The 16,022-nt window shown below is 40.3% G+C and overlaps 1 protein-coding gene across 13 annotated transcripts in view; it reads left to right on the plus strand.

Moving 5' to 3' along the window:
- Positions 1-16,022, plus strand: part of VPS13D (vacuolar protein sorting 13 homolog D) — a 253,025-nt gene that overhangs the window by 38,320 nt on the left and 198,683 nt on the right. For all 13 annotated transcript variants that reach the window (XR_006601667.1, XR_006601666.1, XR_006601668.1 and 10 more), the window contains 3 exons: positions 2,436-2,526; positions 4,065-4,191; positions 6,017-6,197. Coding sequence is in view for 10 of the 13 variants with exons in the window: in XM_045063766.1 (XP_044919701.1) it covers positions 2,436-2,526; positions 4,065-4,191; positions 6,017-6,197 (399 nt within the window). In the remaining 3 variants the exon portion in view is untranslated. The remainder of the gene's footprint in view (positions 1-2,435; positions 2,527-4,064; positions 4,192-6,016; positions 6,198-16,022) is intronic.

Here is a 16,022-nt window from a genome sequence, read left to right on the forward strand (position 1 = left end):
ATAAATGGTTTAAGTAAGCTCCTGTCTTTTCACTGGGTTGTGCAGTTCGGTGGAACGCTCTGGTTTCTTGGAGCCTCAGGTTGCTGGTCTTCGGTGATCGGATCAGTTGAGTAAATCAGTTATCACTCAGTGAGGTAGGGTATGTGGAGCGCGTAGCCGAGTGTCTGGTACCTAGTAGCTGCTCTCGAATGTGGCTTCGGTCCTCTGTCCCTGCTCACTCAGGACATCGTTGGCTCTCACTGAGGCAACAGGACAGCCACAGAGAGTGAAGTCACGTCAGACTGCCTGGGTTGGAGTCCTGGCACTTTTGCTCTATCTTCTGGCTCTGTGGTCTCGGGGACAGTTTTTAACTTCTTTCTCCCCCATTTTCCTCATCAGTGAACTGGGGGGGTGTTGAGCGGTGCCTTGCTGCTGCAAGGACTCGGCGAGAGAACTACACGAGCGGGGCCCGGTGCGCAGTGTGTGGCATGAAGCGAGCACTCAGCGAACGAGGACTTGTGTGTTTTTTTGCTGTTACGTGGATTACCAGATTTGTAACCTGTCGTTGGTACTCCTAGCGTAGATGTTTAAAAACACATAAAAAAGATCGCGTTTGATTTTTTTAAAAATTTATTTATTTGACAGAGATCACAAGTAGGCAGAGAGAGAAGATGAAGCAGGCTCCCTGCTGAGCAGAGAGCCCGATGTGGGGCTCGATCCCAGGACCCTGGGATCATGACCCGAGCTGAAGGCAGAGCCTTTTTAAACCACTGAGCCACCCAGGCACCCCAGATCGCGTTTGATTTTAAGGTTTTTCTGTTCCGTGCGCTAGCACAGGAAGATGGGTAAGCAGCTAATGCAGTGGACCCTTTGGGGCACGTCCTCAGAGTGACAGCCACCCAGAGCCCGGGGCCCCCTGCTGTGGCCGATGCCATCCGTGCCTGGAGGGTGACGTACTTCAGCTACTTGTTGTAGCAAAGGCAGCCTGGCTCTGGCTGCCCGGGAGCCGTCAGGGAGGAGAATCATGTTTAATCCCGTTGCTATCCTAGCTCCTAATCTCTGTTAATACAGAAAACCAGTCTGTATTCCCCGCCTTGCCACTGGCTTGTAGAAACTGGGCTGGTGTCCTGTAGACTGTCCCACATTCTGGATGTGTCTTTTGGTTTCCATCAGGTGCCACCTATCTTCTTTGATCTTCTCATTTTAGAAACGAAAGTTAGCTCTGGAGGCTTCCTCAGATTGAGGTTCGACTTTTGGTTGACACTTCGTGGGTCACTCTGGGTGCTTCCTGTTGTGTCGTGCTTGAGGGTGTACAGCATCTCATGGTCCCACATAGAGTGACACTAGGATTTGTGCTAAGAGTGGGGTCAGGGGGTGACAGCTGGGTTCCTCTAATCAAAGCATTTTTAACCCCACTGTATTTGTTCTTTGGGTGATTAAGTGACGAGGGGCTTTGTTTCCCTGCCTCATGATAATCTGGTTTCCTTGAGACCGATGTGTCTGTGTCAGCAAGCTTTCTGCGGCCTCCAAGGCCACCGCACCTAGAATAATCCCCTCCTTTTTTCTCTGCCTTCCTCTACAAGTTTTCCTCCTTCTTATTTTCTGTGTATTATTTTCTTTCTTTCTTCCCCCATCTTTTTTGCTCCTTATTGTTCATTCATCAAACTTAACGGAGCACAGGCTTAGGGGCAGGCCCTGGAGATGCAGGGCTGAGTCTGGTGCTTGGAAGCAGTGTGTGTGGATTGAGGTTCCATCTTTTCCCTTCTCCTTCCTTCTCCCCAACTGATCTCTTATCCCTGGGGTTGATGCTAAGGCACCTGTCTCAACACATCCTACATATAGAAGTCCTTTGAATGTTTGAAATGACAGTGTTACAGTACAGGATTTATTTGTTATAAGAAATGTGGTTCCTAAGACCAAGGATTTTGGCATTCTTCTGTTTCGGCTCATCCCTCAAAAAGAAGATCTTGGACTCTGGTTCCTAGGCCAAGTCCCAGCTGGTCAGCAATGGTCCTGTTAAATGTTTGTCTAGTCATTAAACAGGATTCTAAATCGTATTTATCATTTTGCTTGGACAGATTTCTTAGGGTAGGACTTAATGAATCTCTGTGAGTGATTACAGAATAGCGTAATACGATAAACAAATGCAAAAACGAGAATGATTGTTTTATAATGTAACACGTTTCACGGACAAAGTCCAGATGAGGTGAGCCCAGAGATGCCGCTGTGGGCCCTGGGTTTTAGGTTGTCCTGTGGAGCCTTTTCTCATTAACTGTCTCCTCTGATAGTGTGTGATGGAACAAGAAAGCTGAAATGAAATTGGCGTCCGCAAAAGTGTTCCCGTCATATTTCCCGAGCCCTTACTGTATCTTCCTCGATTTGCTTCTGCTGTTTGCCTGACACATGCCTTTTCTCCCCAAGTAAGATCTGCCTTGCTTTATCTCCCACGTTCTTAGGTTCATTCGCTCTCTCTCGTGCTGAATAAGACCACCAGTGAGCTTGCTAAAGCCAGCGTGTCCAAATTGGCTGCACACCTGGAAATGATTGGTAAGTGGGGAGAAAGCAAACTTGCAAAATGCGGTAAGCATTTGGACCTCCTGCTCACAAATGTAATTGTCTTCACATGCAAAGTAAGGTGAGGGATCCGTGGCTTGGATTGTGGTTCTTGGTCTGGCTGTGGTTTCTGGTGGGGGTTTCCAAACACTGGAATCATGTGGCCAGCTTGCTAAAAATGCATGTGTCTGGCCGCCGCCCCCCCACCCCGCCCCAAAATATGATTCATTAGGTTGGGATGGGGCCCTGGCATCTATCTGTGTTTTTAACAAACTCTGTCTAGGGTGATTATATAATTTATAATTATATAATTTTTTGTCCAAATCAGGACATTTTGAGAGTGAAAGGGGACATTATTAATAATTATACCTGGGAAACCAGGGTGTATGTTCACTCTGTTGCCATAATAGCCACCAGTAAGGGGTGTAGTTTTAGGCGGGAGGAAATTGCAAAGCTGGCGTTCTGCGGGTTGAAATTGTTAGCTGAACACAAGGGATCAGCTACATCAAGTTCTAAATAGAAGAGGTTTATGAAGTGTGAATAAAGCACTATTCCTTCCTCAGAACAGATAATGAAATAACGGAAGATCACAGCTCAGGAGTCGCCTCTGTAGTGTAAACAAGAATGTGTTTCGGGAAAGGAATGATCTGATACTGAGATTTCATGCCTGATGTAAATTCAGTTAATTTATAAAAGCTCAGAAGAGATGGGTCTCTAAAATTGGGAGAAGTTTGGGGTTTATTGTTAGATGACATCAAGGGCCAAATGTAAGTACGTCTTCAGTTCCCTGAGAGCTGAGCTGGCATGTTGAACACAGACACAGAAGTCATTGCTCTGTAGTGCTAATTAGGACGATAAAACTCGTTTTATGGAAGCAACTGTTCTCAGTCACACTTTTTAATATCCACACCGTGTAAAGAATGATTCATCACAGGTCCACGTCTCAGAGGCACATGTCTCATCATCCTTCTCTGTTCGTTTCCACCTTCAAGGGCTTTCACTCTTGTAATACCGGAGTAGTTTTATACCTGTCTCCAGTGTCGGTCTCATTAATTGCCCTTTTTAAAATTAAATCACACTAACACCCACCTAATGTTTCCCGAATACCTGACATATCTCTGACACTTCCTCCTTAATTCTTTTATCCTCAGTACAATTAATAGACCTTTTGCTGTTTCACTAATTCCAGTTAATGGTCTTAATCTCTGAATGGATCCCATTTTGTCTGTTTTTAGAAATGTTTTATCCTTTAGTTTGTGTATGCATTTAATTTCTCTCCCCTTCTAAAGGGTAAAGTATGATATTGCTGTATTGTTTCAACCCCCTTTGGACTTCTGCACTGAGACTGTTTGAAACAATATGGAAAATGTTTTTGGTGGGTGGATTGGAATATGAAGATTTGCCTTTGACATTTAATTTGATTAAATAGTGAAAAGTCTGAGGCATGTGTTTGTCGGTTTTGTGCCAGACATATTTAAGGTGTAGGATCAAAATAGATACATAAGAATGTGTTCTAATTTTAACATTCCTAGACGGAGACCTGGCCTTACAGGGCAGCATCGGGAGCCTGTCCCTGAGTGACCTCACAGCGCACGGAGAATTCTACAGAGAGCGCTTCACAACCAGTGGGGAAGAAGCGCTCATCTTCCAGACTTTTAAGTAAAAATACCAGTTTTTCTCATTTGACATTTTGTTACATTTGCTTGCTATTTGAAATTCTTGTTGGCTAAATAATAAAAATTTAAGAAAATGTTACCTTCTTAGGTAAAATTGACATGATCTAGTTGCAGGGAATCCTGATTTATAGTAAGACTGATCTGTGTTGAAGCGGGCTACTCAGTCTTCATAAACAGATGGTGTGGGATTGAAATAATTTTTTCCTAAAGATTTTTTTTTTTTTAAGTAATCTCTACACCCACCCTGGGGCTCAAACTCACAATCTTGAGGTAAGAGTTGCGTGTTCCACTGACTGAGCCCGCCAGGTGCCCCAAAATAATTGTGGTTATTCAAAAGCCTGGGCTCTCCTGCCGGCTTTGTGCTCGCTTGTTATGTGACCTTAAGCAAGTCACTTAATTTCCATGAGTCAGTTTTTCTATCTAAATATTGAATGGACATTGAAGGGACAAAGGTAGATCAGTTTTCATCTAGTTCTCAAGGTTCTGGAATGATTTCAGCCTGAAAAAGTTGCCAAAGATGTGGATGTTAAATGATATCACACATTTTTTTCTGTATAAAGACAATATACATTGAATTTTTTCAGTTTTAGAGTTTAGAAGGCATTTTGGGACCTATGTAGTTTTTAAAGAATGGTTTCTTCACTAGGCTGAAAATCCTGGGTTTTCAACATATTGGGGAGCTGTTGGAAAAAATAGATATCGAGCTCTGCCCCCAAATAATCTAAGTTGTTTTTTTTTTTTTTTAAACATTTGTAAAGTTATTCTCATGTTTAACTAGAATTGAGAAAAACTGTCCCCAAAGATGTCTGAGGACTTTTTATTTCATTTTCGGGGGAAGTATATCACACTCTACTGAGAATGTAGATTGGTGTGTTTATATTATTACCTACCACAGTGGTGTAACTCTTTTTTTTTTTTTTTTTAAGATTTTATTTATTTATTTGACAGAGATCACAAGTAGGCAGAGAGGCAGGCAGAGAGAGAGGGGGAAGCAGGCTCCGCACTGAGTGGAGAGCCTGATGCGGGGCTTGATCCCAGGACCCTGAGATCATGATCTGAGCCAAAGGCAGAGGCTTAACCCACTGAGTCACCCAGGTGCCCAATGGGGTGTAATTCTATGATAAATGGGATAATTAATATAAAAGTCCTAACTGTCTGCCTGGCACAAAATAGGTGCTTAAGCAAATGTGAGTTTCTTGCCCCTGGGACTGTGTCTTGTATAATTTATTAAATGATGCCATGGCTTTTAAATTGAAAACCATTCATAAACGTTTTCTAACCTGTCTTGGAATGTAGAGGCTAAACCTCTTTGGCCTCCATTTCACGAAGCAAAAAGAAGACAGCTTTCTGCCTCCAGGAGACCGTTTTCCCCAGAAACACTGATTGTGTCACTTAATGTTCTTTCGCCCTTGTTCTTGGACGTACTTTTTATCTCTCGAGTCCATATCATTACAGTCTTCGAGCGGGGAGAATCACTTTTCCCTAAAGGCCGGGAAGGAACGCTAGTGAGAGGTGTGAGCTGCAGGTGGCTGCTGGGGGAGTTCTAGAATCCAGAGGGAGGCTCGAGCCGCGGCTGCCCACCTGTTCACAGCCGTGGCCATCATCCCAGACTTGCATTTTGTATCCTCAGCGTGTTGCCGTGGCTCCGGAGAAGAGCGGCTGTTGGGGTCTGCTATGTCAAACCGGATTGCAGAGTGGCATTTCACTAGTTACAGCAGCTTTCTAGGGGAAACCCCTGCGTAGGCCTGTTTTCTTTCAGTGCTGACTTGTGTCTGGCTGCCTAGTCACGCTTCCGCGCTTCTTCCCAGATACGGCCGGCCTGACCCACTGCTCCGGAGAGAACACGACATGCGAGTGAGCCTCCAGATGGCCTCCGTGCAGTATGTGCACACGCAGCGCTTCCAGGCCGAGGTGGTGGCCTTCGTCCAGCACTTCACGCAGCTGCAAGATGTCTTGGGGCGCCAGCGAGCTGCCATCGAGGGGCAGACGGTAGGAAGGCTCATTTCCCCAAGTAGCTTTTCCTGTTTGACTGATCAATAGAACTTTTAAGCCTCTAGAGAAAAAGTCTGGAAAATTTCACTGCAAAAAGAAAAGGTAATTAGATAATTTTACGCTTACTAGTGTCCTCCATGTAGCCAATGATCTACAGGAGTCTTTCTGTAATTGGAAAGCTTCCGTTCTTCCTTTCGTCGTGTCGTGTGTTAATGACCTCTAAGATTTAGCATTAGCTTCCTCTAAAGAAGATAAATGGAATTTATGGCTAACACTTAAGACTTCTGATCCCTTTTTAGTGCTTCGGTGGAGACACTTCTCTTGGAAAATGTTTCCAAGGAACATACCAGTTAAATAAAGAGATTTTTTTCCAAATAGATTAGCGGTTCCTAGCTTCTTTCATGGTTCTCTTAGTGTTTTGGAAATATTTCCACAGCACGTCCTCAGACAAAGACACACCTAATGGTCTTTCCGTTTAAAAAGTAGTTAAGGGGCACCTGGGTGGCTCAGTGGGTTAAAGCCTTTGCCTTCGGCTCAGGTCATGATCCCAGGGGCCTGGGATCGAGCCCCACGTTGGGCTCTCTGCTTAGCGGGGAGCCTGCTTCCCTCTCTCTCTGCCTGCCTCTCTGCCTACTTGTAATCTCTGCCTGTCAAATAAATAAAATCTTAAAAAAAAAAAAGTAATTAAGTCTAGGGGCGCCTGGGTGGCTCAGTCGATTAAGCGTCTGTCTGCCTTCGGCTCGGGTCATGATCCTGGAGTCCTGGGATCAAGCCCACATCGGGCTCCCTGCTCGGTGGGGAGTCTACTTCTCTCTCTGCCTCACTCCCAACCCACTTGTGCTCATCCTCTCTCTCTCAAATAAATAAATGAAATCTTAAAAAAAAAAAAAGTAGTTAAGTAAAAAAAAAAAAGTAGTTAAGTCTAAACAAGTAGGTACACAAGTCTTAATGACTCAATAGCTGTTTAAAAAATAACATGTAAGTGAAAGAGTTATATTTTTATCCCATTTGTAAATAAATAACTTGCTAGCAGGGATGTAAGTGCCCTTGGGCACCTTTCAGCTTCTCAGATTTAGGACGAGGCTGGACACGACAGCACTCATTCTTTGTCTCATGGCCCTGCTCTTTATCACAGCAGCTGCCAGAGACCCAGCTTTGTGAAGGTGCCATGTCATTGAAAGGAAAGTAGCATGATCTAACACTGAACGTGAACTACCTTAGTCTAGTATGTGCAGTGTCCAACAGTTGATGTGTTTGCTTCAAAAATTTGAAATGTCCTGGCAGCATGGACCTGCGTGGCAGTGTTTTATGGTGTCTTGGCACAGAGTTTGGGAACCACAGAAAATGTTTACAGTACAGTCCTTTGTAAAACTTAACTTATTTTTAAGCTTCATTAAGTAATAGATTATAATTAAATAGGTGCTGTCTTTATAGTGACAACATTTTAAAAAGTTTAATTTTATTTAAATTTTTGGAATATGTTTCATGTTAATTTCATATAGAATCAACGCAAAAGGACATTTGGAGGAAAGTTTCCTTCTCAATTACTTTTCCTCAATCACCCAGTTTCTCTTCCTGGAAATAATGTTACCTGTTTCCTTTATATCTTCGAGGGAATATAATTTTTAAAAAATATGAAAGCACAGGGGCGCTTGGGTGGCTCAGTTGGTTAAGCCTCTGACTCCTGATCTCAGCTCAGGTCTTGATCTCAGGGTTGTGAGTTCAAGGACTGTGTTGGGCTCCACACTAGGCATGGAGCCTGTTTAGTTAAAAAAAGTCAGTCGATCAGTCTATCTATCTATCTGTAAAAGCACAAATTATAGGGACTATGGGAAAGAAGGGTCAATCTCATCAGTGTCTTAGTACCCAGGTATATTGTAATTTGTTTTCATTGTTTCTTAAGTGTCTCCCTATGCATATTTCCATGGTTGTAAGCATAGAGTATGTAACCTTTCTTCTCTTCAGAAATTTTTAAAACAAATTTAGTATTTGACACATATAAAAGAATATCTCTAGCATATCAGTTTCGAACGTTTGGGAAATAAATAAAAATTACAACATTGCTAATGCCGCTGCACGTGTTCCTTCCCCATCTCATTGCTCTCAACTCCTTAGGTAACTACTCTCCTGATTTTTGGGTCTTGTGATCCCTCAAACAGAAGTTCCCATATTACATCTTATTTAATTTGTTTTGATCTTTTAAAAAAAATGGTATTAGGCTGTGTTTAATGTTCTGTTGCTTGCTTTTTCTTTTTCTTTTTTTTTTTTCCATTTTCATTTGGTTAGATACATTAAGGCTGTTACACATGATTGCCTTACATTTAATTTCAGTGTTATAGTTCATTGCATGTAGAACAGATTTATCCGTTTTCCTGCTGAACATTTCGTTGTTTACAGTGTTTTGCTGTTGTGTACTATGTCTCTTAGTACACACGTGTAAGAGTTTCTCCAAGCACGATTTCTGGCCCAGGGGGTATGCACATGTTTAGCTTTATAAGATAGTACTATATTGTTTCCCAAAACCCATTATACATTCCCATTGGCAATTTATAAGAATTCCTTTTCATTCACTTCCTTGTATGAATTCATATCCTTTAATTCATATCCAACACTCGTTAACCTTTTTATTTTGCCCCAGTAATGGTGCAAAATGGCATTATATTTGTGGTCTACTTATGCCTTTTATTAAAAATATTTATTAAAAATATTTTTTAAAAATAATTTTTAAAATTTTAATTCCACCTCCCTATGCTTTTTAAAAAAAACATTTGAGGAATAGCATACAGTAACGTGAAATGTGTTAATTTTATGCATATACTTTTTTTAAAAAAAGATTTTATTTATTTGACAGAGAGAGAGGGAACACAAGCAGGGGAGTAGGAGTGGGAGAAGCAGGCTCCCTGTTGAGCAGGGAGCCCATTGCAGGACTCGATCCCAGGACCCCGGGAACATGACCTGAGCTGAAGGCAGACGCTTAATGCCTAAGCCACCCAGGTGCCCCTATGCATACACTTTTGAAAGCCATCGTGTTTACCTTTTTTCTTAATCTGTTTCCATTTTGCTTTGCATTTTTCGTAGTGATCCTGTTTGGTAACTGTATAATCCATCTAAGTCAGTGTAGTTAACCATTTCCTTGCTTTTTAACATTTAAATTGCTTCCAGTTTTGAATAGCATTGTGTACCTAGTTGTTTTTTTTTTCATTTTTTGAATTATTTTTATAACATTGAATCCTATAAATGATATTGTTTGGTCAAAGGGATGAACATTTTTGTGACTCTCAGTTTGATACTTTTAATAAATGTTGCCTATTAGAATCATGTACCCTTAGCATGATTATTTTCACCAGTGTGGTTTAAGCAGCAGTGGTACTGTGAGGAATCACTAGGGGTAGGAAGTGAGACTGTGTACATTAGTGTGTAATTGGGTTTAATTTCCTGGATTAGGCAGAAATTGAACAGGTAAATCTTTGAAGTTTTTGTGATACCAAGTTAGGTAAGACAAGTAGTGAAGGAATGATCTTCCTTTTTTTTTTTTTTAAAGATTTTATTTATTTATTTGAGAGAGAGAGAGAGACAGAATGAGAGAGAATAAGAGGGGAGGTCAGAGGGAGAAGCAGTCTCCCGATGGAGCTGGGAGCCCGATGTGGGACTTAATCCCAGGACTCTGGGATCATGACCTGAGCCAAAGGCAGTCACTCAACCCACTGAGCCACCCAGGCGCCCTGATCTTCTGTTTTGAACAGTGCCAAGTGCATGGACTCTGAGGAAAAGCTGATCTCAAGATCTTTAATCCTAGCTGTTTGAACCTCTTACGTTTAAGATTTTTGCATACTTAGATGTATGGAGAGAGCTAAAGATGTACTTTTATTTGCTGGTAAAATTGAGGCTGTTGAAATTTAAATACCTTTTTCCTGGTGATAGGTGGTATGCTTTGCCTTTGACTTGAAGCTGGATTATTTATTCCTGTATTTTCCAGGGTCTGTAAATAATGATCGAGTAGCACTTGACATTTCTTTTTAATCTTGATGTTTGAAATTATAAGAGCATCACATACCTCGACTGGGCCAAGTGTGAATTTATTTTTATCCCAGAAGCACGGTATGGTTTTCCTGCATCTTATGCTCTACATGTTGTCTCAAATATTTGTTAAACTTCTTTATTTACTGAGCAGTTGGGAGGGCAGAATTTTGGCGGAGTGAAGATGTGGTATTGGCGTTTTGAAATCTTGGTCCAAGAATCTGGAGCCTGGGTGTTGCCAGTAGAAGCTGTTTCACCAGTAGCAAGTTCTTCTTGCTATTCTGCTGACTCCGATGTTAGAGGAAAATGGAGATACAAACGAAGTACGCTGTGTGCTCGCTTAGTGGTGTAGTCGTGATGCTTGGGAGCTGTCAGAGTGCCCGCACACGTCCCGTCTGACCCTTGTGACAACCTGTTTGTGCATTTCTGTGAATCATTTAGTGAATGTTCATTGACAAATGATCTGTCGGAGTCTGCCAGTGCTAGGAACGTAATGGAAAACAAGGAAGACAAGGTGATTGCCTTAATGGAGCTCGCCTTTTAGTGAGATGATAGTATCCAGCAGAAAATACAATGAGTCATGATTATAACCAGTGAGGGGGTGCTGGGCAGATGCGATATTGCCATTTCATCAGTGAGGAAGCAGTAATTCTTTTTTTTTTTTTTTAAGATGTTATTTATTTATTTGACAGAGAGAAAGAGAGAGGGAACACAAGCAGGGGAGTGGGAGAGGGAGAAGCAGGTTCCCTATTGACGAGGGAGCCCAGTACGGGGCTGGATCCCAGGACCCTGAGCCACATGCAGATGCTTAACTGACTGAGCCAACCAGGTGCCCCAGGAAACAGTAGTTCTTAACTCTGCTTGCCTGGAACTCTGGCTAACTCATGATTCAGCTTTTCTCTTAATGGGGATATGGGTAACATGGAACTATTAAGGCGTGTTGGAAGAGTAGGATTGTGCAGTTTTAGTGCATTAGCTTTGCAGTAGACTTGCCTGCTCCTTCGTCCTTCCAACGGCTCTTGAAGGTAGGGCCTACAATTCCTCCCATTCACAGGTAAGGAGAGGGAAATACAGAGACCTAACAAGTTACCGAGGCTGGCCAGACTTCTGAGGGACCAGGGCAGGGATTCGACTCAGGTAGACAGGCTTCAGAGCCCCCGTTCTGAGAGCCTGCACTAACCTGTCAAAATGGTAACAGCCTTGATCTCTGGCGGTGACATTACGCTGATATCAGATTCCTTCTATTTGTTTGACTTTCCCTTCTAAGTTCGTTACAGTGAATATGAGTTAATTTGTAATTCTATAATTTACTCAAAGAACAAAGCAAACAGGCAGTAGTCATGGGTTGATGGACCATACCAACAAATCATGTATGGTTAGAAAGTGAAAACGCTATTTATTGTGTTGTGAATTCTCCTGACTTGTGTGCTTAACACCAAAGAAAGAGGAGCTTTTTTATGTTATAAAGCCTATTTATATTTTTTTAAAGTAGTTTTTTTGTTTTGGTGAGCAAAGTGATAGAAGTTTATTGAGTGAAGATCCAGAAAAAGCTCTCAAAAGTGAGGGGCCTCAACAGGGTTGCCCTAATAAATGTTTTTTATAGATAATAAAATCAATAAAAACGTGATTAAGTAGAAAATTAAGACTGTCTTGTTCTCACTGTTTTTTAATCTGTATTTTCACTGATCAATACATGAGAAACATTTCATTATATTAGTGTACCATACTTTTTGTCAACTTTATTGTGGTATGATTTGCTTACAGTAAAATTAAGCAATTTAAGAGTACAATTCAATGAGTTTTAACAGTTGTATAGTCTTGGAACCCCAGTCACATCCAAATTTTTGGAACATTTCTGTTACCCACAAAGTCTCCTTGTTTCCCTAGGCAAACAGTCTCCTAATCCCTGTGTCTGGCAGCCATTGGTCTGTTTTCCGTCAGAATAGTTCTGCCATTTTTTCCTTTTCTGGTTTTCTTTTTTTTTTAGAATATTCTATAAATGAAATCATACTGCATAGTTGTATCTGGCTTTTTTCACTTGGCACAATGCTTTTGAGATCCATCCATATTGTTGCAAGTAGCAGCCTTGTGGTTTCCTTTTATTGGGGAGTAGTATTCTGTGGGTTGAATGTAATACAATTTGTTTATCCATTCACCCTCTTTATGTTCATTTGGGTCTTTTCAAGTTTTTGGCTATTGTGAATCAAACTGCTGTGAGCACTTGTGTTGAGATCTTTGTGTGGTTGTATGTTTTCATTTCTCTTAAGTAAAGACCGAGGAGAGGAATTGCCACGTCAGGTGTTAACTGTGTGGTTGACTTCATAAGGAACTGCCTTCAGAATTGTTCTGGTGAGGGCACCTGACGGGTGCACGTGGTACAGCACATGACTCTTGATCTCCACCTTGGTGCGTTTGGGTTACACATTGGGAATGGAGCCACCTTTAAAAAAAAAAAAATCATTCCAAAAAAATAAAAAGTTAAAAAATTTTTTTTTGCTGTTCTAGATGCTTTACTTTTTTGTGTGGATTTTAGAGTCAGCTTGTCAGTTTCTGTATCAAAATTTCAGCAGGCTTTGTTAGAGAAACTGACAAGCTGATTCTAAAAGCCTGCTGAAATTTTGATTGGGATTGTGTTGGATCTGTAGGTCAACTTTTGGAGAATTGACATCTTCGTACTGTTGAGTCTTTTGTTTGAGTGTGGCCTATTTTCTCCAATTATTTAGGTCTTCAGTTTCTCTCAGGAGTGTTCGTAGTTTTAAATGTACTGGTCTTACGCACCTTGATTAAATTGATCCCTAGGCATTTTATATATATATATATTTATATTATTTATATATAATAATATTTTATATATATATTATATATAATATTATTATATAATATTATTATATATATTATAAATAATATAAATATATATTATTTATATATAATAACATTTTATATATATTATTTATATAATATTATTTATATAATATTATTATATATATTATAAATAATATAAATATATATATATAAAATGCCTAGGGATCAATTTAATCAAGGTGCATAATAATAATAATAATATAATAATAATATTATTATATATATAAATAATATAAATATATATTTATAAATATAAATAAATTATATTATAAATATAATATATAAATATATAATATTTATATATATTATGTTTTAAAATTTATATATATATATATATATAAATATATAAATATTAAAACATTTTTTTTTAATTAAACAGATTTTTATTTATTTATTTGACAGGGATCACAAGTAGGAAGAGCGGCAGGCAGAGAGAGAGGGGGTTACGGAGCAGAGAGCCTGATGCGGGACTCGATCCCAGGATCCTGAGATCATGACCTGAGCCGAAGGCAGAGGCTTAACCCACTGAGCCACCTAGGCGCCTGGCATTTTATATTTTTGATGCTGTTATAAGTGGTATTTAAAAAGTCTCAATTTCTAATTCTCTGTAGAGTATACATAGAGATAAAATTGATGCAACTTTGCTGGATATACTTACCAGTTCTAGTTACTTTTTGGAGATTCTTTAGGATTTTTTGCATAGATGATCACGTTGTCTTTGAATAGAGTTTTATTTTTTCCTTTTCTTTTTCTTTCTTTTTTTAAAAGATTTTGTTTATTTATTTGACAGAGAGAGAGAACACAAGTAGGCAGAGAGGCAGGCATAGAGAGAGGGGGAAGCAGGCTCCCTGCTGAGCAGAGAGCCCAATGTGGGGCTCGATCCCAGGACCCTGGGATCATGACCCGAACCGAAGGCAGAGGCCTTAACCCACTGAGCCACCCAGGCACCCCTACTTTTTCCTTTTCAATCTGTATGCCTTTCATCTCTTTTTCTTCTCTTACTGCACTAAGACTTCCAGGACAATGTTGAATGGAAGGGTGAGAGCAGACATCCTCACCTTGTTTCTAATCGTAGGAGAAAAGCATTCAGTTATTCTAGGGGTTGGCAAAGTATGGCCTGTGAGAATATGCGCCTACATATACATGTCCATAAAGTTTTATTGGAAAACAGCCAATTCATTTACATATTATGTGCATATTTTTATAGTTTTCTTGATTTGTTATGGATTTTTATATCTATGTTCCTGAGGCATATTAGTTTGTAGGTTTCTTTTCTGGAATAGAATATAATGCCTCTTCTGGTTTGGGTAATGGGGCAATGCTTTCCTTGTGGAATGAATTGGAAGTGTTCCCTTTTCTATTTTCAGAAGAGTTTGTGTAGAATTGATATTCTTTCCTTTTTTGTATATTCTGGTACAAGCCCTTTGATATATGTGTTGTGAATATCTTCTCCCCGTCTGTGGCTTTTTTCCCATTTTCCTAACACTATTCTTTGAAAAGCAGAAGTTTTCCGGGGGTGCCTGGGTGGGTTAAAGCCTCTGTCTTAGGCTTAGGTCATGATCTCAGGGTCCTGGGATCGAGCCCCACATCGGGCTCTCTGCTCAGCGGGGAGCCTGCTTCCTCCTCTCTCTCTGCCTGCCACTCTGCCTACTTGTGTTCTCTCTCTCTGTCAAATAAATAAACAAAATCTTTAAAAAAAGAAAAAAGAGCAGAAGTTTTTCATTTTGATGAAGTCCAATTTTTTTCCTTTATGGTTAGTGCTGTTTGTGTTTTGCTGAAGGAATCTTTGTCTGCCACTAGGTGGCGAAAATTTTTTCCTGTGTCCTCTGAAGTTTTATAATTTTAGATGTGTTCCATTTTGAGCAAATTATTTTTAAATATTTTTATTTTTTAACATCATCTCTACACCCATCATGGGGCTTGAACTCACAACCCTGAGATCAAGAGGTGCATGCCCTACTGACTGAGCCGGCCAGGTGTCCCTTTAGTTAATTTTTGTGTATTGTATGAAGTGAGGGGAGAGCTATTTTGTTCCCCATGTGAGTATCTAGACTGTTCATTTCCCCTTGTGTTATCTTGGCACATCTGTTGAGAAACAGTGGACCATACAGGGATGTGTATATTTCTTCACTTTCTATTCTGTTCCCTTGATTTGTGTTTAATTATATGCTAGCACTATCTTAACAGCTGTCGCTTTACACCGTGTCTTGAAATTGGGTAGTGTAAGTCCTCCAGCTTTGTTCTTTTTCAGAGTGTTTTGGCTGCTTTAGGACCTTTGCCTATCCATACAAATTTTAGAATCTTTCTACAGTAAAATCTGCTGGGATTTTGATTGGGATTGCACTGAATCTCTCTCTCTCTCTCTTCAAGATTTTATTTATTCATTTGACAGACAGAGATCACAAGTAGGCAGAGAGAGAGAGTGGGAAGCAGGCTCCCCGCTGAGCAGAGAGCCCGATGCTGGGCTCCATCTCAGGACCCTGAGATCATGACCTGAGGTGAAGGCAGAGGCTTAACCCACTGAGCCACCCAGGCGCCTTATATATCTCTTAATAATATTGAGTCTTTGGACCTCTAGTGTGGTATATCTCTCCATTTAATTAGGACTTCAGTTTCTCTCACTATTGTCTTACTGATCTCACACATCTTTTTTGTTAAATTGATCCCTAGGTCTTTGAAATTTTGATGCTATTGTAAATGATAATCAATTCTTAAGAAAATTTCAATGTCCAATTGTTTATTGAATGTGTGAGAAATATAATTAACTTTCATATATTGACATGTCGAGCTCTTACCCTTCATTCTTGCTAAACTTATCCTAAATCTTTAGGATTTTCTCCATAGGTGATTATGCTGTTTGGAATAAGAGAGTTGTACATTTTTCCTTTCCAACCTGTAGGTCTTTTTATACAGACTAGGGACTTCAGCATAATGTTGAATAGA

The sequence above is a fragment of the Mustela putorius genome, unplaced genomic scaffold, assembly GCF_011764305.1.
Source record: "Mustela putorius furo isolate JIRA1106 unplaced genomic scaffold, ASM1176430v1.1 tig00003853_pilon_pilon_pilon, whole genome shotgun sequence".
Taxonomy (NCBI): Eukaryota; Metazoa; Chordata; class Mammalia; order Carnivora; family Mustelidae; genus Mustela; species Mustela putorius.